General features: G+C 40.9%; 1 protein-coding gene across 1 annotated transcript in view; it reads right to left on the bottom strand.

Moving 5' to 3' along the window:
- The window catches only part of LOC143152790 (synaptotagmin-10), a 72,090-nt gene continuing 46,744 nt past the window's right edge, over window positions 1–25,346 (bottom strand). Inside the window, exons 2-10 of the mRNA XM_076323284.1 lie at window positions 12,494–12,756; window positions 11,679–11,825; window positions 11,285–11,416; window positions 3,192–3,346; window positions 2,470–2,638; window positions 2,192–2,312; window positions 1,206–1,377; window positions 903–1,103; window positions 1–138 (exon numbers count right to left, since the gene is read on the bottom strand). Of these exons, the coding sequence (XP_076179399.1) occupies window positions 135–138; window positions 903–1,103; window positions 1,206–1,377; window positions 2,192–2,312; window positions 2,470–2,638; window positions 3,192–3,346; window positions 11,285–11,416; window positions 11,679–11,825; window positions 12,494–12,756 (1,364 nt within the window). The 3' untranslated portion in view covers window positions 1–134. The remainder of the gene's footprint in view (window positions 139–902; window positions 1,104–1,205; window positions 1,378–2,191; window positions 2,313–2,469; window positions 2,639–3,191; window positions 3,347–11,284; window positions 11,417–11,678; window positions 11,826–12,493; window positions 12,757–25,346) is intronic.

The following is a 25,346-nucleotide window of genomic DNA, read 5'->3' as shown; positions in this document are numbered from 1 at the left end:
GCCATTTGAGATAGAAATTGTACTTAAGTCAGTCAAGCGGTGTGCATTAAATGACGACAGGAGGAAACAACGCCCAAGTCGACGTCCGACAAAAACTGCGTCTTCCCGCCAAATTTATTCCGGCCGTGCTGTCTTCATCTGGAAAAGAAACGATCGGGTACCGTTTATGGTTACGTCTCTTATTTAAATCGAACGTCGAGCCACGGTACAAATCAACGTTGTTGGCATCCGTGAAGTCGAGTATCTTCCCTCGATTATCTTTTCGCGTCTACTTTGAATTTAACAATAGTTCTCATAGGTAACAAAAATTACACTTTGTGCCGTATAACGATATTGTTAATCGAGTGTTTCCAAATAGTCGTTATTCTATCAGTTACCATTTAAAACAACACTTGCCCGAGTTTGCACGAGATTTCTATCGTCAATACAACAAATGTACAGTATAGAATTACGAAGAATGCATTTCAGTGACATTACAATGCGAGAGAAATTCATATTATCATGGTAGTGACGTTAATTACTACACGATACGAAATCTTGCCCGATAATTGTTAAGATCGAAACTATTATCTACAGTACGTGCGTCAGAAGATTGCATCTGGAGTTGTAGCAGATTCTATTCGTTCGGGAAAAATCTCGGAATCTTTCTACGAACATAGAGACCGTACATTTGTTCCACATGCGTTTGCAATGGCCCCTGAGCGCACGTAACTCGTTACACCTCCAAATGCAATCTCTTCGCGTGCGTACAGTACCTAACCAGGTAAAACCTCTGCAAATTTGTCATCGTAAGGTTACGTAAGTACCAAAAATAGATCTACTCTTTCTTAGGTCCATAAATATTTATTTTCTTCTCGTGGAAAATAATTGTAAAATGTCACATTGTAAAATTTGTAACCCACCTTTTATTCAAGCAACTCAGGCTCATCGGAAGGGGCTCTGAATTCACAGCTGGAATGTGACCAGCGACCGTTTCTAGCAGAGGGTACCATTGCGCCACCGGTTTTCTTGGATTATCCAGCATCTCTAACCAATGGTCACGACCGACGCCGATGAAACTGGAGCCAATCGCTGTGCAACCCATTAATTCGTTCGATCCAATCCTGAAGAGAAAATTAGACACCGTGGATCGTGACTCGGTGGATTCGTGGATCGTGCATTCGTCTTGGAACGCCATTCCTTAAATAACTCCACTTCACGCTCACCTGTCGTAATCGATTACTTTTATTATGAGACTGACGTCCTCGATGTTGTCCGCTGGCACGTCGAACACCAGAACTTCGTTATAAACCGGGAACAACGTGTTCTTCTTCACCGTGGTCTTTTTCTTCTTGATTCGTTTACCTTGACAGAGTAGGTACACCTTCACGTACGGATCTGAAAGTCAATTGTCGCGTCAAATATCGCGCGAGACGTTTACGAAATTGTTTACGCGTCTTAAACTAGCTAATAGGTTACGTGGATAGGTCCCGAAGCAAGAGTACTCCGAGAAATTCCAGTGGTAACGTAACACGGTCCGTGGACGGATACGCGAAACAATCTCCACCCGGATATATGATCAGGGCCGGTGAATGAAAATTTACATCTTTGTGAAAGTGTAATGAACGTCGACCTCGTTTCGAGCATTTTTAATTTTAAAAGCGATTGGAAGTTTTCCTGAATTGCGGCATTGCGCGCGTTTAGTAAGTTTCGTTCGTTAGAAACGTACCATTAAGATTAATATATATATTTAAGAAACTAGAATACCAACGGAAGTTAATAAAGATTTGTAAGAAATTGGCGAAACAACTACGACGTATAAACGTGAAAACAAATTATACTCCGCGTTTCCTCGAATCGACGTGTGCGACTAAAATATTAATTCGCTAAATTACCATGCTTTCTGTTCACTATCATTACTCTCTGTACGTTGCTTATTTCGAGACGCGAATAAGCATTCACTTTTCGTTACTAGTTGCGAGTGATCAAACAACGGTGTATAAAAAGCGCAAACGGTATTATTATGTTAATTGTGTTATTACCATACGAATGGTGACAAAGTAATAACAGGAGGCAGTGACTCGATACCTAAACAAACAACACTGTCGAATATGGTACGCGAACGAACGTTGCGCAAAGCGTTGTAAAATTGTTCGTAAGAGGGTGCTGTCACGACACAGAAGAATCCATATAACAATTGATATAAATTTACCGGATGATCCTGTTATGTCCATGGCTTTCAGATTCCTAGCCTTGATCACGGTCACTGTTAGCCTGCCAGCTGTCGGTAGGTAGCAAAGCGACAGCATCAGTTCACCCAGGTCCATCTTTTCCTGAAAGGACACGAAAACCTCTAAAAGTGTTCTACACGGTTGCTACATGTCCGATTAATCCCTATTAATTACTATGGATCGCTTCTGGAAGTGTTCTATACCTATACTACACTTCCAATCGATCCCTATTAATTAGACTATGACGAATTTCAGATACCTGCATAGCGCACAAGATGTTCATCGTGTACTGGATTTCTTGCTCAAGGTCGGTCCATTCTAGCAATCCCTTGACCACCACCTGTCCGATCAAATCGTGGCGAGAGAATCGATCGAAATCGTAAACCGAGAATTGGAGATATCGTTCCCTCAGCTCTTCGTAGGATACACTGTTGACGGATGTCAGTTGTATTAATAAAATTGTCAATATTCTAACCCTCTTACTTCGTGGGTCGTTCATCGTTCCTGGAGAACTTGGTTCGCATCAATGTTTAACTATAGTAGAGTCATAAATTACGAATGCAACGCGATAAAGTTAACACGTTGACCGCCACGTCAGTTTTCCATACTTAAGGATGTTCACGATACTTGTACAAACAGTAGCGTAAAAGGTAGAACTATTCGATAATTCGTCGATGTACTTTTTATTTTGTAGCATTACTAACGCGAGGAATGTTATTTAAAGATTTACTGTATCAGAGTTCGTGTCTTGTAAGCTTTTCAGAGAATCGTTGCAAGTGTGGAGCACCGGTCACCAGTGACCACCGTGGCGTTCAACGTGTCAATTTAAAGATTTGTCTTTTATATCGCGTTCTTTTATGTTTTATAGAATCTAACGGTTTAGATGCTGATAATTAAACGTCGAGAAGAGCATACTGAGTTGCCAGGATCGATGAAGACTCCAGAGATTCGTTTAGGTTCAAGCAGGAAGCGTTCGCTCACCTAAAGATGAACGTCTCGTTGAACACAGGGTTCAAATTCTTTCGATGCACTTTCGTTTGAAACTTCTTCTTCCTGTCGGGTAACAGGTATATCTTTATGTACGGATCGCTGCTGCCTGTCACGTCTTTCACTGGCAATTCTCGAGCTTCCAACACCTAAACGCGACATTACTTTTTACTCGAGTGTCACTGTCTTCGTCGAAATGGAATACGGCGAAGAAGAAGTGATAAACTGAACTTTTAAAACTTTGCCAGGAGTACAATTATTTCGTTGATCATTTTTTTCGTGCTCTCAATCGCTGCAGGTGTTTAAAGTGTTCGTGATAAACGGAACACTATGCATACCGCGATGAACATTTCGATTTCGTCGTTAAATTATTAATTCCGAAGCAGTGGTACAAAAGACTTACCTACTTTTTATCGACAGTTACCGTTTGGAGTGACCTCTACGTTTTACGTTTAAAGAAATTTTTTGTACAAATTGTTTGTATAATTTTTAACGACAAGCCAAGATTTTTGTATGCTGATTACTTTTGAAATTTTGCACTAGGTGTGCAAACGTGGATCGTCCCGAACCTACCCTTCTCTTGCAAGGCTATCTATTCGATAGAGTCCAGATTGCTTGCAAGCTAACCGTTAGTCGACTGTTGGGTGAGGATCTGATTGCCCCTAGCGATTCTCACCGACTACTCGGTTGTCGAACAACCAACCCGTAAATGACCGCCAATTTTGTCCAAATGCATCGTGACCTCCATTTCATCGCGCCCTTACCTCGCGTTTCTTGGAACCGAGGTGCAACTAGACACCCTGTACTCAATAGTGCACGGACTCTGAAAATCGAGCGAAACTTCCTGCAGGCTACCAATTTGTTCGTTGGAAACACCTCAGTTTATGTAACATCGATTTGCTATCGAAGAATGGAAAATTTTCTACCTATTTAACCTGCTCCACAAATCATCTACTTTCTATTTTATTTCGAGACGATGGCTTCCGCGTCTGGAATGGCCTCTTTAAAGAAATTTTGTCTCATGTATCGAAGAAAAGCTTACTTCAGAGTTTCATAACGAGCAAGAATTTTCGAAGACAATTTAAAAAAATTTGAACTACACTTCTGCAAAGTTCGAAATTTCTTTCAATTTTCGAAGAGTTGTCTCAATTTCGAAATTCGTTCACAATTCACAATTTGGAATTTATCGTCACTAGTATTAGAAACCTGCTCGGTGTATATTTTATTTTAACGCAAATTTTCCTTGCGTTTATTTTTAACAGAAACGTTAACCACCTCGCTGAAACTTGCTCAAACGGTAGAATATCGAATATACAACATTAAACATACGGTTTGAACCGCTGGAGGTTAAAAATTAGTACAATTAAATAGTCAAAGGCTCGTGGAAAGAGCCGACACATGGTATATTATATATTCCAACACCGGAGTAGTACACCGAGCGTACAGCAGACTGCCACTTTGAAACACTTTCGTACGTAGACATTACAAACGCTTAGAAAGATCGTTCCCAGGAAAATTCGAAGAGCGTGTTTCTCACGGGAACCGCTCGAAAGTTAAACTGCTCTAATGCACGAGTAACCGTGCGACGTTAACACAGGCCTAGCGCCGCGACGAGCATCGTTAAGAACGATGTATCTCACTGCGAGAAAATGAGAAGAGCGCGACGCGTTGAATATTACTTTTAAAGTAATTCAACTTCTAGGCCCGGACGATGGGGCGGGAGTTGAACACAGAGACGAGCAGCAATTTCCTCTTTGAGGATGTTACGGTGCGTGTTGGGAAAGAACGAGTAACGGGAGCGAAAGAGGCGACGATTAAAAGCGAAGCGAGCGGAACGAGTGTAACTTGGCCCGAAGGACGACGTAGGAGTGAATGATAAACCCGATGAAAAATGGTGAATGTGGTAACATGAGCTACCATTCGTCGAGTTTTCGCGAGCCCTTTGAAGTAAACCCAACCATCGGACGAGGTAACTAACGATGCAAATTATAGACAATTACACTGTAAAACTGTGAGCATGGAACTGGCACTGTCCCTCAGGATGTCACGGAATTACCCCTATAATTGTTAACTGTATTCCTTATTTCTTCCACTGTATCTTATTCCCATAGTCAATGTGTGCAAAGAGGGATAACGATCGTAGTTTGTCTACCTGTCTCTCAGGATGTCATAGAGTTATCCCTATTGCTTTTAATTATATTTTTATCTTTCTCGCTGTATCTCACTCTTATACTCGATGTATATGTAAGTCCATTGCAAACTGAGAGACGATACTGTATATTGGACATGAAGTGATGGAAGATTTTTTTATATTTGTTAAGAGAATCTGTTCAAATTATTATATACAGGCTTCCTTTAGTCCTCTCTTCTTTTCTGATTATAGTATATCAGTTTGTTCTTGTTCTTGGTTAGGTTAATAACAGCATGTAGCTGTACCTTGCCTTTTTACCGTAACGTATACTTATCTTTACTTTTATACAGTACTTTCTTAATTTTTTACCAACTATTTTGTTTCTTTTTGAATATTATCGTGGCGCAATGAAGACGTATTAATAGTATACAATAAAAAAGGAGAGAAATAAAATGTATACATCCACTTTGAATCCAGTTACGAGCACCATAGAACCAATAAAATCTCCTCGTTACAATTATTACTCGTATCAACGACGAGTTAAATTTATCCCCTATTTTATAAATTCTCTGTAACTCGATACAAATATAGATCTAAAAATCGAAAGAAGTATTGGAGAAAAAAATGATCAAATTATGGCACCTACGTATTATCCGCATTGATATTCTCGTACAAATTACGACGCGCTCGCAATTAGTCTTTTTATCAACGAATCACGAAATTGATCGCACTTCGATATTCCCTGATTTACACAAAATTTATACCGTACTTATATCCGTGCACCGCGCTCGTTACGAAAGTGAACAATTCCATGGGAATACGCATAAATTAAAATCATTATAACTTCCAGCTTATTACAGCCGCGATCTCGTTACTTCCGTGCTCGTTAAAACCAAGTTCGACCGTATACACATACAAGAAGCTGAATTTTAAAGGTCAACGAATCGAACGTTAAACGAAGAACGTACATACGATAAATAGAAAAATTATAATCGAACGTGTACCTGCTCGGATGCAATAAATAAAAAAAAGGAAATCATTCTCCCGGTATCTTCGGATGAAAATAGATACAAGGCGAGAGTGTCCTTAATCGCGCGAGTGTCCGACGTAGCTGCTACTTAATTCCGAATATTAACATAATTACACGGCCAGAGGAGAGACATTCAGGTCCCCGTGGGCTGTTCAACGTACGCGTCTCTTTATCTCTGTCCTCGGCTAGATTTATGAATGGATCGCGGCGACGTTTCGCTCATTTATATTTCTGTATCACGAAACCTGGCCAATGTTTCCCTTCGTTGCTAATTAGAACAAATTCGATCGACGTGGATTCGTTGTTCATGGTATCGGGAACGTCAACGACGTCGACACTGCTCGATCCACGTTGAATCGTAATCGAACGAACGCCACCATCGCGCTTCATTATCGTTATCCAATAACTCCCGCTAAATATGGCGTGCCCGCGTAATTAGCCCGGTTTGAGCGCGATCGTTGGACTGAATTTGCCCACGCGCGCGAAGTGTTACGAGAACGTTTTCTCTGACAGCGTAGCGGACGTTGCTCGAGTGCGAACCAGTATCGAGGAAGAACTTGGCGATCTCCATTTCGCGAGCACCCGCTCGTCGGAGGAGCGCGAATAATAATTAATAATTACGAGCTCGAATGGGTTCGACGTGTTCAGCTATTTAGGATTTAATTACGCCAGCCCAGACACCGCGAAACGGGGACGAAAATAACGGAACTTGGAATTACCTCCATTTACATGGTTATGTTTCTGTATTTGCCTATAGAGCTGGACGAGTGAGGTGAACCAGTTGAATGTTCATGGTGTTTTTAACCGAGAATGGAAAGTGTTTTTTGCATTTTTTTTTCTCTCTCTCGTGGTGGTAGAAAAGATAATTTTACGAATGGAAAGTATTCGCTCCAAGGAGAAACGTGTAGGAAGAAATATGTTTCAAGGTCGTATTGTTGGAGATTCAAGGTCGTGTGTACTTTTTCAAGTGGTATCGTAGATTGTTATCGATACAGTGGTGCAGGGGACCAATGATTTTCTATAGTTTAAACGATTTATACACGGAATGTAAGTGGACGATCGCCCTCGTTGTTACAACTTTCGTTCGTATAAGTGGCTTTCTTGAAATTGTATTTAGCAATTCTCTGCAATTTGAAAAAATAAGAAAGCGTCGTAACGAAGGTGAAATGAATACAATTGAGGCGTTAAGTTGCTCCATTTCAGATCCCACCGACCGGAAAGCAGAGGAGGAAAGCTGGAAAATTGTATACACAAGGTGACACGTTTTAATTTTTAAACGAATTCATAGTAGAAAGTACGGGACAGTAATTGATTTGTGGGAAAACCCGAAGTTAATAGATTGCGAAGAATTTCTAGGGCGATATTAACATTTCGTGGGGAAAAATCGGTAGGTGGAAGCGTCGAGGACATTTAAGAATCACTTAAGTTGTTTTATACGGAACCTGTAACTCTTTTAACGCAGATAATTTATAAATAGACGACGCAGGAAATTTATAAAGTGTAAACGCAGGAGATTTATAAATAGCGCGGATGTAACACGTTTAAAATTATGTTGTAATAATGTAATAATACACAATAAACATTGCAAAGTTGGACGCCCTTCGAGCCCTTTGTCGTGCGAACTCAACGATAAACATGTTTTATTTACATCTTTTGCCGTATATAAAGTTGAAAAACACACAACACGATCGAGTTTGTCTCGTTCCGTTCTCGTTAAAGAGCAAGTTGAAAAACACTTTAATAACCTTGAAATGTCCTTAAAAATTCTATTATCGTTTCTCGAAATTTGTTCACCCCGTACATTCATTTTTGTAAGTTAAATATACTTAAAGTTAAACATATTGCCGTATTAAAATGGGACACGCTATATACGGAATATTTTGAAGATGATTAAAACACGAATCAGAAAGTTTTACAAAAGGATGGAAATTTCTCTCCTGACGTGGCTTCGTAACGAGAATTAGGAATGAAAAAATTAGGTTGATGTATAAATCGTAAAAATTGACTTTTCTAAGGCCACTCGAAAGTCCTGTTAGAAAAGATTAAACAAAATATGGAACCGTCTAAAAAGAGTCAAGTACGAATTTTTTAATTGAAACGACGATGTTCTATAAATGTCGTTGCGGTAATTGTGCATGGAGTACAGCAGAACTTCTGCATAAAGTAGAAATTTTACATCAAAAGAACATAGGGGGATGTAGGATTCTGGGGAAATAATAGGTATTCCACTAATTTGTTAAAAGCTTAATTCAGGAAAGTACGATGATAATAACGTATAATTGTGCACGATGAAAATAATGATTCCTCAAGTGGTGACGTAAAAGTACGTAATGTACAGAGTGTCTCGCTGAAAACAAGTATCACTCGCATAATTTATACAGCTGTGAGGAGAGTAGGATATTTCTGTAATAGTATCTTTGTGACTAGAAGAATAGAAAAAAATTTGAAAAACAATTTCATTTATAACGGTTGTATAATAAATTTTAAGAATGAAACAAAGAAACTATTGTGATCGTACTATGTCTTCCTCGTCTTCCTATTTTTGTATACATAACTTCATTTTATTATTGAAAATTACATAGATATAACAGAGCTTATTTCTAATGGAACACCGTGTATATTTTGCAAAGAGGAACTGATTTGTTATAAATGTTCAAAAAGCAGGTGAAATTGGCTCTTCATAGATCATTCGAAGGTTTAAGTGTCTCATCTTTCATGTACTGCACCAAATATGCAACAGGCTGAAGCTAAAGTACATAAAGTTTCAAGTAGACTATGCCATAACCAGTCAGACACGATGCTCGAAAGTGAAGGACGGAAATAATCTCTCGACGTAGTAAAAAACGACAAAAGTGAAATAAAAAGGTGAAATAAGTTCTTAGTAGATCCACTTATTGATTTTAACGACTCAGCTTTTTGCACTTGGAAAAGTTGGTCGATAGTTCGAAGGTGAAGTCAAGTTTTAAGTAAACGATGTTGCGACCAATCGGACACGATGCTTTGAAAAAATAGCTCGAAAAGAATTTCTTCTTGATCGAAAAAAAGTAAGCGAAATATGATCTTAATGAATCTCCTTACTATTGGAGCAACTCAACCCTGCTGTGACTCATCGAACGTTTAAAAGTTTCAAGTAAATATAATATTACAGCGAATCGGAAATCAGACTTTAAAAGAACACTGTGCCCTGTTTTTCAATCTCGTCTTATCGTTGGAGAGTGAAGCGGCACCGAATCGATTCTCTGAACTTGTCAACGAATAGCCAGTAGCATTTCTGTGTTAAACCTTGCACTCGAGAGGCGACTGTCACTTGTCATCTGATTTAGCGCAACAATTCGCGTCGTATTCTACGCAGAATACAAAACGATATTCGAATGTACATAAACGATCGGAAGACCAAGTATACTTTTACCGTTGCAAAATACATTTGTTATCCATAAAAAAATAAAGGTATGTTTGAAAAACCTTGATATAAACTTCGTTTAAAGAAATTGAAACATCGAACAATAAAAAGTCAAAATAAATTGCACATTGAGATGAAAAAGTTACACGTATAATTACTATGTTATTTCTCGATAAATAAAAGTACTCTCGAAAGAGTTGGATATAATTTCAATTCGAAACAAACTCGATTATTACGTCTTGAAGGATGCAAAGGTACACGAAATAACGAAATAAAAGATTACATTTAAAATGATTTGTAATTCTTGCTTTGAACCGTTACGGTATATCGTTACCTTGTTCCTGTACAAATAGAAGCGTATTTGGGAAATCCGGGATATAATTTTCATTTGAAAAAAAAAATTCAATTATCGCGTCGTCCCGTGAAATGCAATAATACGTGAAATATCGAGATAACGAGATTATTACGTTCAAAATGACCGGTAATATTCGCTTTTAGAAATTTCCTCGGGCGTTCGCTTTCTGCGAAAGAATGAAAGCTTCTAGGGCAAAGGGTTGAGCGTTGCCGAAGGGCGGAAACGGTTCACGTGACACCGAATATGGAATTAATTTCTGCCCCATCGAGTGAGCCGAACCTCGTCGATTCGCTTTCTGCATTCCCGGCCAATGGAAAAATCTTTCTTCGAGGGCAGCCTCGGGACACGTAACCGCGGCTTAATCAATGCGGCCGCACGCGATCGAATATATCATAAATCGAACCCAATACTAATTCCGAGCGCCCGATGAAACTGGGACGCGAATGTCGGCCATCGTTTGCGCGGGAAGCATTCTTCTCGTCGCTTGTGTGTCCCATGTTGATTTCCCAGTTACGTGTCCCGCTTAAGGAAAAAGCTCCGAGGGCAGCACATGCTGCTCCACGGTGGTATATGTTGCGTTACGAAATTTCGATGCTCGAAATAGCCCTCTAAACTCGATAAAAGTACGTTTCCAACGCGCGGAGAGTGTTCGAGATTTAAATGATGGGAGAATAGACAATACGGTGGAACAGGTTGGAGCAAAATAAAATCGATTGGAAGATGTATACAAATTCCAGTTAACCCTAAATTTTGTTCTACGGTTAGTTCGCAATTCGAAAGGAACTAAGAGTGAAATTGAAAAGAAAGTTTTTTTTACCGCGTTGCATAAAGTCACTGTTTGCTTCGTAGGTATTCACGGTGCACAATTCGGACAAAAGGAACGATTCGTTATTCTCGTTCGATGTCGTGCAATTTTATTCGGCGGCCATTGAAAGGGAAATTTATTTATAGCAACGTCTGTTCGTAGCGAGATCTACTCGAGAGACTGTTCAAACAACCCCCGTGTATACCTGCCCCCTCCCCTGTTCAATGTGTTCGCGAAACCGATTTCGAGTGTTTTACTTTGCCCAAGTTCCCCCGTATCCCCCGAACTTTCACGGCGCTAACTTTTCGAAAGAATCATCCCCGCGCACGACAAATGGAAATCCATTAGGTAAATCGTGAAACTCACTTTAACGACCAGTCCCTCGATCTCTTTGTCGTAGCGTAGAGCGAAATGCAACTTCCCGGCGCACTCCATCTCCGTGGTGCTGGAACTCTCGGTGCTCTCTTGCCTCACCAGTTCCTTCTTGTAAAGTTCCGGCTGCAACCGCGAAAGACCCGCGTAGTTAACAAAAAACTTGCAGGGTCAGGGTAGGGGGATAGCAGAGGATTGAATTCGTTAGTTTGTTTCGTTTGTTACTCCTTTCGGGGAACCAGGAGCAGGAGAGAAGGAAAGAGAGGGAGAGAGAGGGAGGGGAAAAGAATTCCGCTCTCGTTTATTGCTCGATGCGCGGAAGTTTGCCCGAGAAGAGATTTCTGGCGAAGGAAACAGGAAGGAGTTCCTTTCGGTGTTCGAGACGCACCTTAATTAACCCAAGGCTGGAGTCGCTGCGATTTTCCAGGCTACAGATGCTGAACTTGATATTTGGCAGATCCAGACGATGCGAGAGCTGCCTTTGGAAGCTCTGGTGTCTCATCGGTACGATGGGCAAAGTTGTCTGACGAAGTACCTATGAAAAAAAGAAAAAATCGTCCCTTGACTACTCGGGAGGGGTGGGTCCATCGTACTACAATATTCGAGAACCGAGCGTCCCGGAAGTCGGCCACCCTCGTTAGGTGGGTTCAACTTCGGAACTTCCATCCGGCGATCTTTTCTCGTATGAAATTTTCATTCGGGTCTTTCGAAACTTCCAACCGAGTACACCCGAACTCCTAGTTACGAGGCGTACACGAGAGAAGAACGGTTGAACTGTTTGGAATAGTTCTCGGAAGTTTATCTAACAAAGGGTAGCACTAGAAGGCCCGCGAGAGCATATTCTTCGAATTATTAGCGATACTATAGTGCGTTCTCGAGGAAGTTTAGAATATTGTGCCGCGGTTCCTCTGTGGTCTAATTATTTTTCAACGAAGGTTTCTCGATAAATTGTGATGAACATTATATCCAACAGAGTGATATAAATTTCAAACATTTTCTAGAACACAAAGTCTCTAAATTGTTAGCAATCGTACAACTCTTATCCGGAACTTACTTTCATGTACTAATTTCGACACTGTGTATACATGTAAGTACTTTTCTGTCAACGTTCACCAGATTATCTTCTCATAGAAGCTTCTAATATCTTTCACCCTTGTTAAAAATGAAAATTCACAAAGTTGGCGCGTTTCCTACGGTTGGTACCTTTTTGTTGTCCTTTTGCTCCTGAACGTATTCGTGAGTGATCGGTTCCGATTGCAGATCCGGCAAAGAATGACTGATACGTATGGCGTTCTGCTGCGATAAGTCACTCTCGGTATCTTCTTCCTTCATGCGTCGCCTCACCCTCATTAACCATCGCCAGGTAAACGAGCATTGGAAACTCACGGCCGCCAGCAAGCACAAAGCCATCAACACAATTCCTGTTCCTACCAGCAGCTGATATGGGAACGTTTCCGTCCATTCTTCTGCGAACAAATTCACAGCCGGTTAAAAAATCGCGAGCGTTCTCGATCCGGGAAAAAGAAAAAAAATCTTTCCACAAAGAACACAGATCCGCGTTTCGATTTGAAAGTAAAATTTCGAATTGCGATTCGGCGTCTAATTGTCTAAGCTCCTCTGCGCTGCTTCTGTTGCAATCTGCTTAATTACTCGCGATATCGTTCGAACCCTGCTCGATGCTTAATTAACTTATAGTAAATAGGCGATGCAACCGATAAAACCACCGGTCGAATTAGAAATTTTAATTAAGGGGAGATACGACTTTCCTTCTTGGGTCAAAGACACGCGAGGATCCGGCGGACATTTTGTACGTTGTTCGTAACGTTGAAGGTCGATGGTAAGAACATCATCTTTTCATGACTTTAAGTTCGATCGAGACACTCGAGTATTCTGTTTCCGATGACGCAGAACGGATTCGATTGTTTGAAAAATTAATTACTCGATGAGTTTATTTAGAACACGCTTCGCTTAATTTTCTATTCGCTCGAAGGTACCTCCGGGAACTTCGCAACGCGAATACATTTAAACTATAACAAAGTTACGCACGCTTCGTAGATACCACCGCAACGGATGCACGCATTATGGCAATTAGGGTTCATTATGATATAATGCCAGCGTACCACCCCCACACACTTAAACCCTTTAATAGGGTATGTTTCCACGACATCAACGATGCATCGATCCCGTGTGCATAAATCTCCGTTTCAAACAATCTGCGGTTTGGCGATCAATCCTCTGTAGGATGGGCATTAGTATCTCAAATAGACAACAACCACGAGATATACATACATTGGGATCAGCGTGTCAACAAACCCACGATGAAGTCAACTTCGATCACGGTGAAATGATGGAACACGTTTCCGAACGAGCACGGTTTCGAACAATACTATATTAACAGGAATATTGTTACGGAGTGTATTTAGACTCCGTTTTACGAGTATACTTGAATTTTTTGCGTACCTTAAATTTTATCCTCACGGTTATCCAATAATTTTTCTTCTCCTAATTTATTTTTCACAGAACTCTGAAGACGATCCCAAAACATGGAACCACCGCGCAATAAAATACCCTCGTTTAACAATGCATTTGTCATTATTTTTTACTCGTAAATCTTCGAAATATAGTTCCATCGAATAAACAGTTATATTCTCGTAAGCATAGAAGAGTATTCAATATTTCCAAACAGGTTCAAAACCAGAGACAGGTAAAATTTCTTTTTAATGAAAAACGAACGAAAGCAATGCACAGTGATTTATTCGCGATATATAAATATATATTCGCTCGGACAGCTAATATTTCATTTATTCGTTGCGAAATATTTCATTCTACGATTCAAAATTTTATTTTCATCTAGATAAAAATGTTAGCAGTCTCCGTCCCAAAACACGTTCACCTGTCGTGCCCAGGGACATCTGTCTTCGCCCCTCGAAAAGAGAACAAAAAACTGTTTACCCTTTAAGCGCGCGGTATAGCACGGGTGACTCGTTTATACTCGAGTGCGCAACGCCCTTGTTGCTCCGACGCAGTGCCAACCTAAAGATTACGGGGGCCCGGACAAGTAGAAAATCCTGAGCCCCCTATTTCTTTCTCAATACAATTAAAAGTTTGTCAGCTGTGAAAACTCAATTTCATCGATACACAGTTTCCAACTCAACACATGCGGTGAGCCAAACTTAAAACGTTTCTTTAAAGCGTTTACAAGGAACGATACTTGTAAACTTTTAAACAACCTCACTGTCGTTAACGATGCTGCAAAATAACAAGTACACCCGCAAACTGTCTAATATTTCTACTTTTTGCGCTACAGTTCGAACAAACGTCGGAGACATCCTCGAATGCAGAAAACTATCGTAACACTAAACGTGTTAAACTTGCTACAAAAATAGAATAGTTCTAAAATAACTTAAGAAATAAAATTAAACGCTTCTGTAGGTACAATTGTAATCGTTAATTTTTAATGAAACGTCTTTTACGAAATTTTAACGAATTTTCATGAAATGCAAGGCCCGGAGCAAGTGCTCCGCGCGACCAGTGCTAAGGGCGGTACTGCGCCGGCGCGTAAAAATCGGAGAGGGGGAACGAGTCGCGACGCGCTTGCGCAATGGCCGCGAAGACGATGCAAACGAGGAGCAACGTTTCCAGCGAGCTGTACACGCGCGTCTTAATGATTAACGCGCAATACACGCGATGCGGCATTGTGCCGCGCGTCCTACGAAGGAAGAGAAAGCCATAAGGATCCTTGACTCGTCGGTCGTTTCGTTCGAGTAGGCAAACAACGACGCCTCGTTCGTCGCGGCGTCGCGGGCAACGGTTTGCCGCCTCTATTAACCGCGTCTCCAGCGTCCTTAATGACAGGAACTCCTTTCAGCGGGAACGGATCGCGCAATAATACGAGCCGACCGTGCGCGAACAATACAAACGAGACGGGTCTCGAGTGAGTAAAGACGCTTCATTAGTTGGTCGCGTGTCCGTTTTGCGCCAAATGATTATTTCTCACGGCGTAGCCCCCTCTACCCGCTACCCACTCTTTTTTGGATAAATGTCTGATGACTGGTCCGATTCGAAAACTGAAAAGATTACTCTTGCATTAAGGGGAAGGTACTGCGGTGAGTTGGAAAAACGACTTCCACATTCAGGGGAATGTACTACGAGTAGCTGAGAAGATTACTTCTGCACGAAGGAGAGTGTACTATGGAAAGATGACTCCTGCATTGAGAGGAATGTACTATGGGGAGCTGGAGAAATGATTTCTGCATTTTGGGGAATATACTACGGAGAACTGGAAAGATGTCACTTGGATTAAGAGGGATGCTGAAAATATGTTATCTGAATTAAGGGGAATACGGACAGCATATCGATCAATTTTTGCATAATCATAAATCTAGTAGAATATCTGACTCAATACGATGCCCAATTTCTTCCATAAGTCATCTTCTCAGCTCTGCTCAGTATGTTTTCCAACGATTTTCGTTTGCCGAGCGTTTGATCGATAAATTTCGGTTACAGATGCCGTAGCACACGGGTTACTTTTTGCAATTAAATTTTGAGGTTTCGAGGGACGAAAAACGTTTCATTAGTTAGTCGCGTGTCCGTTTTCCGCAGAACAATTATTTCTCACGACGTGGCTACCTCTCTCCGCTTTCAACGCCCCCCTTCCTCCTCCGTTCCAAAGGAACTTGCCCCCTCGTCGTTCCGATTTCAATTTCTATTCACGGGAAATTCGTATCCTCCTCCTTTATTTCGGTAATTACGTTGTTCCGGCGTGATTCATCGACGCTTGAAGGATTTATGCGTCGCGGTGAACCCCCATCGACCCATTAAAATTCTATCGCTCTCCCCGGAGACGGTAACGTTATTAGTTAAACTGCGGCATTTGCGTAAACGAATTCGCTGCGCTGAAACACGGTGTGCGTCGAATAATTGGATGCGGGTCGTATCCACGGCTTGTCGAAGACGAAGAGAAATGCAGAAGAAAAAGTGTCGAACGATACGTTTTTCAGTCTTATTTTTGTTTGTTTGTTTTTTTTTAATCTCGATGCAACGACGCACGCGGAAGCAATTACAGGTGTTTTTTTTTTTTTTAACTACACTGACTCTTCCGCGTTATCTTTCCTGTCCGAAATCCAATTATACGCAAAACTTATTTTAAAAACATGAAATACCGATTTGTATATTTATACGCGTTGTTTAAAATTTGATCGCGTTCCTTGGTTCGGTGCTGGGTTAAGTTTTCATTGTAAAACTATCTCACGTTTTTAAGATACACGAGTCGGATGACTCAGCTTGTACATCGACCTGCTCGAATTGAATGCTTTATTTTCGTCTTTTCTTTTCGTCCAAACATCGTCCCTTATTGTTCTCCGGTGTCTGTCGATGTTTGGAACAACAATCACGTCATCTCATCGTCGATTATTGTTCCCACTGAATTCCGGCGCAAACAATTCCTCCGCCTTAATCTATTTACTCGCGACGTACGTAGCGTGCTTGTTGCCGCGATGGATGTCATTTGCTCGGGATTGTACGTGCCGCAGTTAATGCGCCTATTATAGTGCCGCTCGCCGCGCTTTCGCGATCGATTTCGAAAGATATTCTCGATGGCCACCGAATCACCTTCTTTCGACAATTCGAGAACCTTCTTCGAAGAGAATCTAAGTAAAAAATTTAATGTATAAAGTGAAGTTTGTTTCTATGGCACACAATAATTTTTAAAATGAAAATCTTTAAAATTGTCGTACTCGTAACTTTGTTTACTACGAAACGATTGTATCGAATATAATGGAGCCAAGTGTAATTTCAAGAAAAGTTATTCGTTTAAGGAGAATTGCCAAAAATTTAATTCTAAAAATATAAAATATATCCGCAATACACTCGAGACGTTCTCACGTCACGTCGGTTGAGTAATATTGGTATAGGTTGGTTGCGGCCAAGTTTCTGCACCGGGCTGCCCAGTACTCGAGCGACAAATCGCCGAAATTTCTGTCGGGTTCTTTCTATCGTTTGATTGTATTCATTTCGATAGGGAGACCAAACAACACTCGTAAGAGTGTTATCGTGGCTGATTCGATTTTCCGTTTTTCAATGTGCTCGCTCCGGTTCGGCAATCTGGGACACCGATGGAAGCTCCCTCCACTTAGGTCCGATATTGTTTGGTCGACTCGTTAAGCGTGACCATTCTTGGTCACGTACGGAACTCAATATTCCGAGAACAAGGAACGAAAAGAATCGGCTGATCAGGATGCCGAGTCGGGACGCGAAATCCGATCACGTGTTGGACCGATCTAAGTTATCCGGGTCGTCGACCAATTCTTTCGCTCTAAACCCAATATTACAAAGTGCTCGGTTGCACGGAGCCGGGACCTGATTTATGATATCCCGAGCAATTCCATAACTAGCAATTCAATTGAAAAGTTCAACCGTCACTTGAGAGAATCGAAACGCATTGAAATGTGAAGGTACTTGGTACCGATATTTAAGATCGATGCAGACCGGAATAATAATTACGATACTAGTGTCATGGGAATGAAGGACGTACGTTCACGTGTTCGTGTGTACTTCGAGCCGATACGATACTTCACTCCGTGCACGCGAAAGACTCGAAATTTTTAACAATATTGAATGGAAATTCGAAAACCTTGGTTGAATTCCATGTTTGACAATTGTACAAAAATGTTTGTTGAATCGAGATTTAAACTTGGATTTTTCATTTATTAGATGTCTGTTCCCTTAAATCTTCCTTCAATAATAATAATAATAATAATAATATATTTTTGAATACGAAAGTTTACTAAGATTCTCGAGCAGTCTAATAGGAAGATCAATCGGAAAATGTATTCCAAGTATACAAATGGTCCAAATCTCTTCTCCCACCAAGCATCGTCGCAGACTTCAGCTCCTCGATAGCGCCTCATACTATTCTAATTAATCACCACGCGTGGTCTCTACCGTAGTCGTTTAAACCGTTGATAATCCGAGGGTTAAAAGTTTCAAATCGTTACCGATCCACTTCGATCCAGGATCATTTTTTTCCACTCGCACTTTCGTCTCGTTGCACCTGGAATCGTTTCTCGTCCCTAAGGAAATCAGTTACCGCAAACTCGTCGAATGGAAGGTAACAAAAAGACGTCGAACGTTAGACTCTCCCAGAATCCCGTAATTTTCATCGTTGATGCGCTTGCCGTGCACAAAGCAGCAGCCAGTAATCGCGTAACGAAGGTGATAACGGGTAAGGGTTCGGGCGTAAACTCGATTTATGGCTTATTTCTTCGTCGCAGCTCGTGCCCCGAAGCGTTGGTTCCGGTGTACACGGTTAAGTGATTGATGAGACGCGGCGAATGACGCTTTCACCGCCATTACACCCGACTCTTAATATTCATTTGCGAGGATCGACCACCACGGTCCATCCTACAGGTTTTTCAGTATTCCGTAAAGATGTTGTGCAAGTATTTTAAGACACGCTCGTAGAATCGAACTTCCGCACTCTGGAACTTCTACGAGCTAACACGTTGAAAGTTACCTCGACGAAGCGAAGATATTATATCCTCGTTGAGGAAAGAACACAGTAGAGGGAACAGCTTGAGCCACCTTCTCGAGCACCGTAGGTGGTAGGTATTTCGATTTTATGCGTAGGAAAATTCTCTGTGCGCGGATTTCATTATACTGTCACGATTGAGGGATGAATCGAGCATATGTTAATAATGGAAAAAGTTCGCCAGAACTTTTCATCTAGGTGACTTTAATTGGAAGTTATGAACGTTTTCAGTGTTTAATTATTTTTGTGAGGAATTTTTGTGCTTAATTATATTTGTTATTAATTTTTCACGCTACATCGATCTCTGAAGTATAGATATTACGAAGCACTCTCTATAGATAATTTAAGTAGGTGAAATGGTGATCGACTAACTCGTACTATTTCAGAAATTTAATTCTGATTCTATGTACCTTCAGCTTCGAGCAAGAAACCTATTGCAACGTATAAGTGGAAAAGTACGACCTCAAATGCTATTAAACACTCGAACCAAAGAGTAACGAAGTAGTCGAAGGAGAAACAAACTTCAAGGTTGGAAAAATAAAATTCCAGGAACGTACTTTTATCAACGAAGGAGACTTTTACCAATAGTAAACTTTATTGAATTCTAGCTTCGTTTCTATAGTTGAACTTCGATTCGTATCGTTTCTCACTTACTTCAATCGCTCTCGCGCTCGTCGAAAGTTCTTCGTAAGTCTCGTTCGATTATACGGTCGCGGTAACTATTCATTTATCGAATTCCAAATCCACGGTTACGGAAATAAACTTTGATTTCCATTTGGTTTAGAATTAATATCAATTTATTCAATTTCAATACCACGATCACAGAATTACATTCTGATTTTCATTTGATTTACGTCGCGTATTACAATGTATTCACTCTCCTACACGGTGCTCTATTTCTAACTGTCGCCACAAATCAGGCAGATTTTAAATAGAAACGTACGCGACAGACCGAACTATAGACAATTTTCATATTTACGCGCGGCGAAATTACCATTATTCAACTATTCAAATTCTCCGTGTTCTATTACGTTATCCGAGTACAAGCATATCCCTATAGAGTACCCCTCCTCTTATCGAAACTGAAACATACTTCTGCAACAGCCAAAGCTAATATTGATGAGAACAGTTTAGCATGAAACCGATAGCGCACGCATTAGTGTATGCACAACAATAACATCGCGGTGGAATCAAAACACGGGACAATTAAAAAATAATTATTCCCTTTCGCCCGTTTCTTTTATTCCTCTATTATCTCGAATAATGGAAATTCTATGGTAAACCGTGGAAACCTGCTCCGTGTAAAAACAGGATTGTTAATTTATTCGCACCGCACGTATAAGAAATATGCAAAATATTCCCACAGCGTGATTCGTCACGCTGATAAATTATCTCTTTTTCGTGACAAACTACCCTAAGAACGAACAAGTGCACCCTGGCTGACAGTGATCAAACAGCACACGTACGTACACGCTCGCTAACGATGCAAGTGGGTTAAGGATTCGCTCTAGATCAGGTGCGGCAGATACTTCGAAACTCCATTCTTCTCGCGTAACAATTCAATCTTTTCAGAAACAGTCCCCCCCGAACAAAACCCCGGCCCTTGTGTAGGGGAATTCCGATCGACGCGCGACAGAAGCTACCCCGGTTCGCGAATTCAGGAATCTCCCCGTTGTCAACCCGTGCAATTATCGATTCGCCATGCTTTTCAATCTTTCGCGTGGTTCCCCGGCCAGCCTTGACCCTCAATGTCCCGGTGTGTAGACGGTGAAGTCCTCCGAGGGCGGTTCGCATGTTTCGCGTCGCGGTTTCTCTTTTACGATGGCAATAATCGTGGTTCGATGTGTGTACCTGGGACCTGGAAAGACGACTCCTGCGTTAAGAAGAAGTATGTACCGTAGAAAGATGAAAATATGACTTCTACAATGAGGGGAATGTGTAATACTATGGAGAGCTGGAATTACTCCGTGCATTACCCCTGCATTGAATGAAATGTACTATGGAGAGCTGGAAAGATGTCACTTGGATTAAAAGGGATCTTGTACTATATGAAGCTGAAAATATGTTACTTGGATTAAAAGGAATATGGACAAGGTCGAGTAATTTTTGCTTAATCGTAAGTCTACTAAAACATTTGACCCAATACAATTCACAATTTTTGTCAGATGACATCTTTTCAGCTCTGTACAGTAGTGCCATGTGTAAGGAGAATGTAGACAGAGTCGATCAATTTTTATGCACACTAGAGACAGGCCTTTGAAGATCGACTGAAACATTTAACCCAATATAATTCACGATTTCTTCCATAGGTCATCTTTTCAGTACCGCACAGTATGTCTTCGACTTGTGATGCGTCGGAGAATGAACGAGGATCGAGTCAATCTCGTTCAACGAGAGATTAATCGATACATTTTGGTTACAGGTGCCGCAGCACCCGGGGCTACCTTTTGCAATTGAATTCCATGGCCATCGATGCTACGTGGCGCGATGATCACTCCGCGACCAAACATCCATGACCCTGACCCTTGACCCCCTTGCACGTGGTGTAATATCCGAATAGGATATACCTGGGGTTGCTATGTTACTCCCGTGACGATTTAACCGCTCTTTTTCCATGCTAACCGATCCTCTCTGCCGCGCAGAACGATCTGACCACGGACAATCGAGGGCGGTTCATTTTCGACCCGTCGTGTTTTCACAATACATTATTTTTCTATAATTAAACCGTAACGGTAGACATTCACATGCTTTTCTAGTTTCCTCGTTGTTCTACAAAGTTAAAAAAAATTAATATTCCGAATATCGTTGTCTACATTGAGAACAATTTTATCACAAAGATCTTAAACTTGAGTATTTTCTTTGAAAATATACAAATAAGCAAATAAAATTTATTTCACGTAATATCTGTTTTCCAGAGCACTTTTAATATATATTTTCTCCTCTACATATTGCAGCTTCGTCGAGGGCTATAACACAACCTTGAAACGACCTTGAGCTTAAAAATTTCAACTCGAGTATAAAACTTATTTTCCTGGAAACCTTTCTACTGTATCTCGCCTTTGTACCATCGTTCAACATTATTCCTATTTTTTAATCCCCGTGCATTCGTTTCAATTTTCATCGAATTCTGATACAACGAAACCTCGTTATTATATTTACTCGACGAAGAGCGCGAGAACATCGACAACGCGAAGTCGCGCGTGTAATCGAACCGTCTCGACTTCGAACGTCCGCGTGAACACAGCACCGCGATTCGCGTTATACGTTCTCGGTCGTGTAAAAAAACTCGACGATGAAACGAACTTCCTCGATCAATTTAAACACGCGACGTAATGCGGACTCCAACATTGGCGACGATTTGGACCCGTTTCAGAGCCCGAAGAGGGACCCTTCGTCACGCGAAACCGTCGAGTCCCTTTTCAAGCCGTGGCGTGTGTTTATCAATCACATTGACAGTTATCACGGTAGAAAATTGGCCGACGTAAGTCTTGAATTATTGACACGTGGTAACGTTCCGTTTTTCATCGACGTAACTCGCCGTATTATGGCGAAACATTGAACGCGACGTCCACGGTGCCTATTACCGCACGTGCAAGAAAATACGACGCAATGTCTAGGTTACCGGCGTACCTCGACGGCCGCGTTAGCTGGCGGAGAAAAAAAGAAAAAAAAAAAAAAAAAAGGAAAGGAGAGCGAATGTATACCCCGGAGTATCGATTTCGAATTAGTTCCGGTACATCCTCTTTAACGTCCTACAGGTAGGATCTTTTTTTAACGACGGTGCAACGTGGTTCCCTTCCTTAAGCGAGAGAGACGCCCGCCGATGTATTTATTTATTTATTCGAACGGACGACGCCTTTTACGCACGCGATGGGAGGGAAGTCAGACGGATGAAAGATATTAGCGAGATTGGTCGTTGGAGAAAATGAAAAAGAAATTGAAAATCTCGGGAAATGTACGGTATTCTACCCTGATGCTTTATTTATAACGTGTTAAGGGAGATTGTACACGGTGTAGAAGTTAATTTACTTCATCTCGATGGTCTTTCACTGTGCTTCGAAGATCGTGAACGAAGTAGAAACATTTATATTCTACTCCGACGGTCTACTTTGCGCTTTAAAGATCGCGGACGGGGTAGAAGCTAGTTTATTCGACTTTGATGGTTTCGTGTTGCGTTTGGAAGATTGTGGATGGAGTAAATGTGTGCATATTTTATTCCAATAGGTATTCTGCGCGTCGAAGATTTTAATTGAGTAGAAACTAGTTTTTTTCTACTTACCCATGTTCAAACTTCAAGTATATTCAACGTCTACAAATCTAAGACCAAGTCCACGATGAGTTTGGTTAAAAAATTGAAATCTCTACCATAGAAAATTTATTTTAAGTATAAGGTTCGAGGGATGAACTTATTACGATTTTGAAAGTCTCTCGTTGGCTCTAACCTTTTAATCCTCCCTGTTTGTAAGACGATCTTTGAGGGTTATACACACAGATCGAGATAAAGGAAAACCAATGACTATTTCAAAAGCGGTTTCCTCTTTGTGCAACGCCTACCAGTTTGATGCGTTCGTTCTGCAAACAATCTCGACGGAGACGTTGCATAAGAGTCCCTTCTTCGAGAAATCCAACCTATAAATCAGACTTCCTTTTCCGTTCTGTGTAGGCTTACGATCCATCAATTGCTACCGAGGGCGGTACGACAGGCGTATCTTTCAGAGGAAGTCGGATGGTATTTTCCAGTCGTAGCCAAGTCTTTAACCTCTTCAAAGACACCGACACGCATGTGTTTCAGCTCTTAGGTTGTTTCGAATATGGTACGTGGCATTAAAACGACGACTTCCGTCGAATAAATATTCCTGGTTAAATGTCAACGTAAAGCGTATAGATTTCATATCAGTTGGAACGGTTGTTATTTCGAAAGAAATAATTTCTTCGCGAAGAGGTTAAGAAATGTACCAGTGACGACCTCAAAAATGGTACCATTCCTTTCGTTGGTAGAGTAAATCCAGCCACGTGACCTTAACAGAGATTGTTAGCCATTTTGCTTACCCTACTTATAGACTCGTTGCTACCTTATAGGGTCTTGTACTCGTGACGAGGAAAGTAAGACATTGCGCAAAATCCTGGTGAGAATATCGAAACTGATAGGATTTAGCAAGGGCAGACAGCTTATTTATCCATTTGTCGGCTTGGACAGTTTCGAGCGACATTGATTCGAATATTTCATAGGAAAAGATTCACGCAAAGTTGTTTATACAAGCTCGGTTTACACTTCGTTACAGCGAACAGTTATTAAGCCATTAACAAGAAAATGCAGTTACACGCTCGCGACTGCCACTCGGAAAATCCTTACTGTTATAATATTGTAAAGATCTGAGCGAGTCGACTCAATCATCATTAACGAGTACATTTTCTCCAGTGGACGTAAATACAGCTAATCGAAATTTAATCGCGGTAGACGTACTTTATACAAAACTGAGTTGTTCGTTAATTGATACCTACTCGAACGATGTGAATAATTTATCGTTAACGATGCTGTCGACAATTTCAGACACCGTACGAATCGATACAGCTGTTAATTTCGTGTTAAAAAATTATGATCAAATTACGCGCCGATGAATTCAACGTAGCTTTGATCCCTCGTTCCTCATTACGTCCGGGGAACTTATGCGGTTTCGCGACGGAGATGCAGTAATTACGGGAGTTGCGCGTAATTTGTCGGAACACGATGGCAAGAAGCTACCACGATGTCACCGGAACGAATAACATATTTCCTAATTACCGGCGGAGCAACGTACGGTAACGTTCTGTTTTGCATGCACCGCGATTTCGAATCGGAATAACCGCAAATTTAATCAACCAGAGGTATTAATATTTTAACATCGATATTCGATAGTCACTCCAACTCCGCGTATTGGTAACCTGTGGATTATTCATCCAACTGAATAAATAATCACCGCGAAAAAGTTCGCGGGTGATCGATAAATTTTGCTTAGCAATAAGGTTCGTTTAATAGCGACCGAGAGTGCAATTTAATCAACGAATGTATCAATAATCGCTGTGCGCTAATTTTTTCTATCATCGAACCGGCTCGTTACTCGATTAAATAATCAGTACGAATCTAATAGGAATTTATTTACCTGACAATGAAAAACTCGAAACCTATTGCATCAGGATGTTCGCGTTATTATCGGCCAGCTGTTTCCTTGTAAACGAACTGTACGAGAATTTTATTGTATTCGTATTGTACTCTAGATTAATAACAGCTGCACTTCGCCTTTGTACGAAATATATATTTACCTAGGGTCTTATGTATCGTGTTTTAGCGTATCTTACGTTTCATATTGTATAAAACTCTGGCGCAATAAAGACGTATTATAACTAGAAGATACAATAGGAGAAAGTTTCATTAGTTTTTGCAGAGAATACAATGGCTCGAAACAATTTAAAAAGTTCAAGATGGATTTTAAATTACGAAAACTGACTTTAATATCTTTAAGCGAAAATCATTTTTTGTACATTTTACGA

Source organism: Ptiloglossa arizonensis, chromosome 11 (genome assembly GCF_051014685.1).
Source record: "Ptiloglossa arizonensis isolate GNS036 chromosome 11, iyPtiAriz1_principal, whole genome shotgun sequence".
In the NCBI taxonomy this organism is placed as follows: Eukaryota; Metazoa; Arthropoda; class Insecta; order Hymenoptera; family Colletidae; genus Ptiloglossa; species Ptiloglossa arizonensis.
The sequence above is the reverse complement of the archived record's forward strand: the minus strand, read 5'-3'. Positions and strand labels throughout refer to the sequence as shown.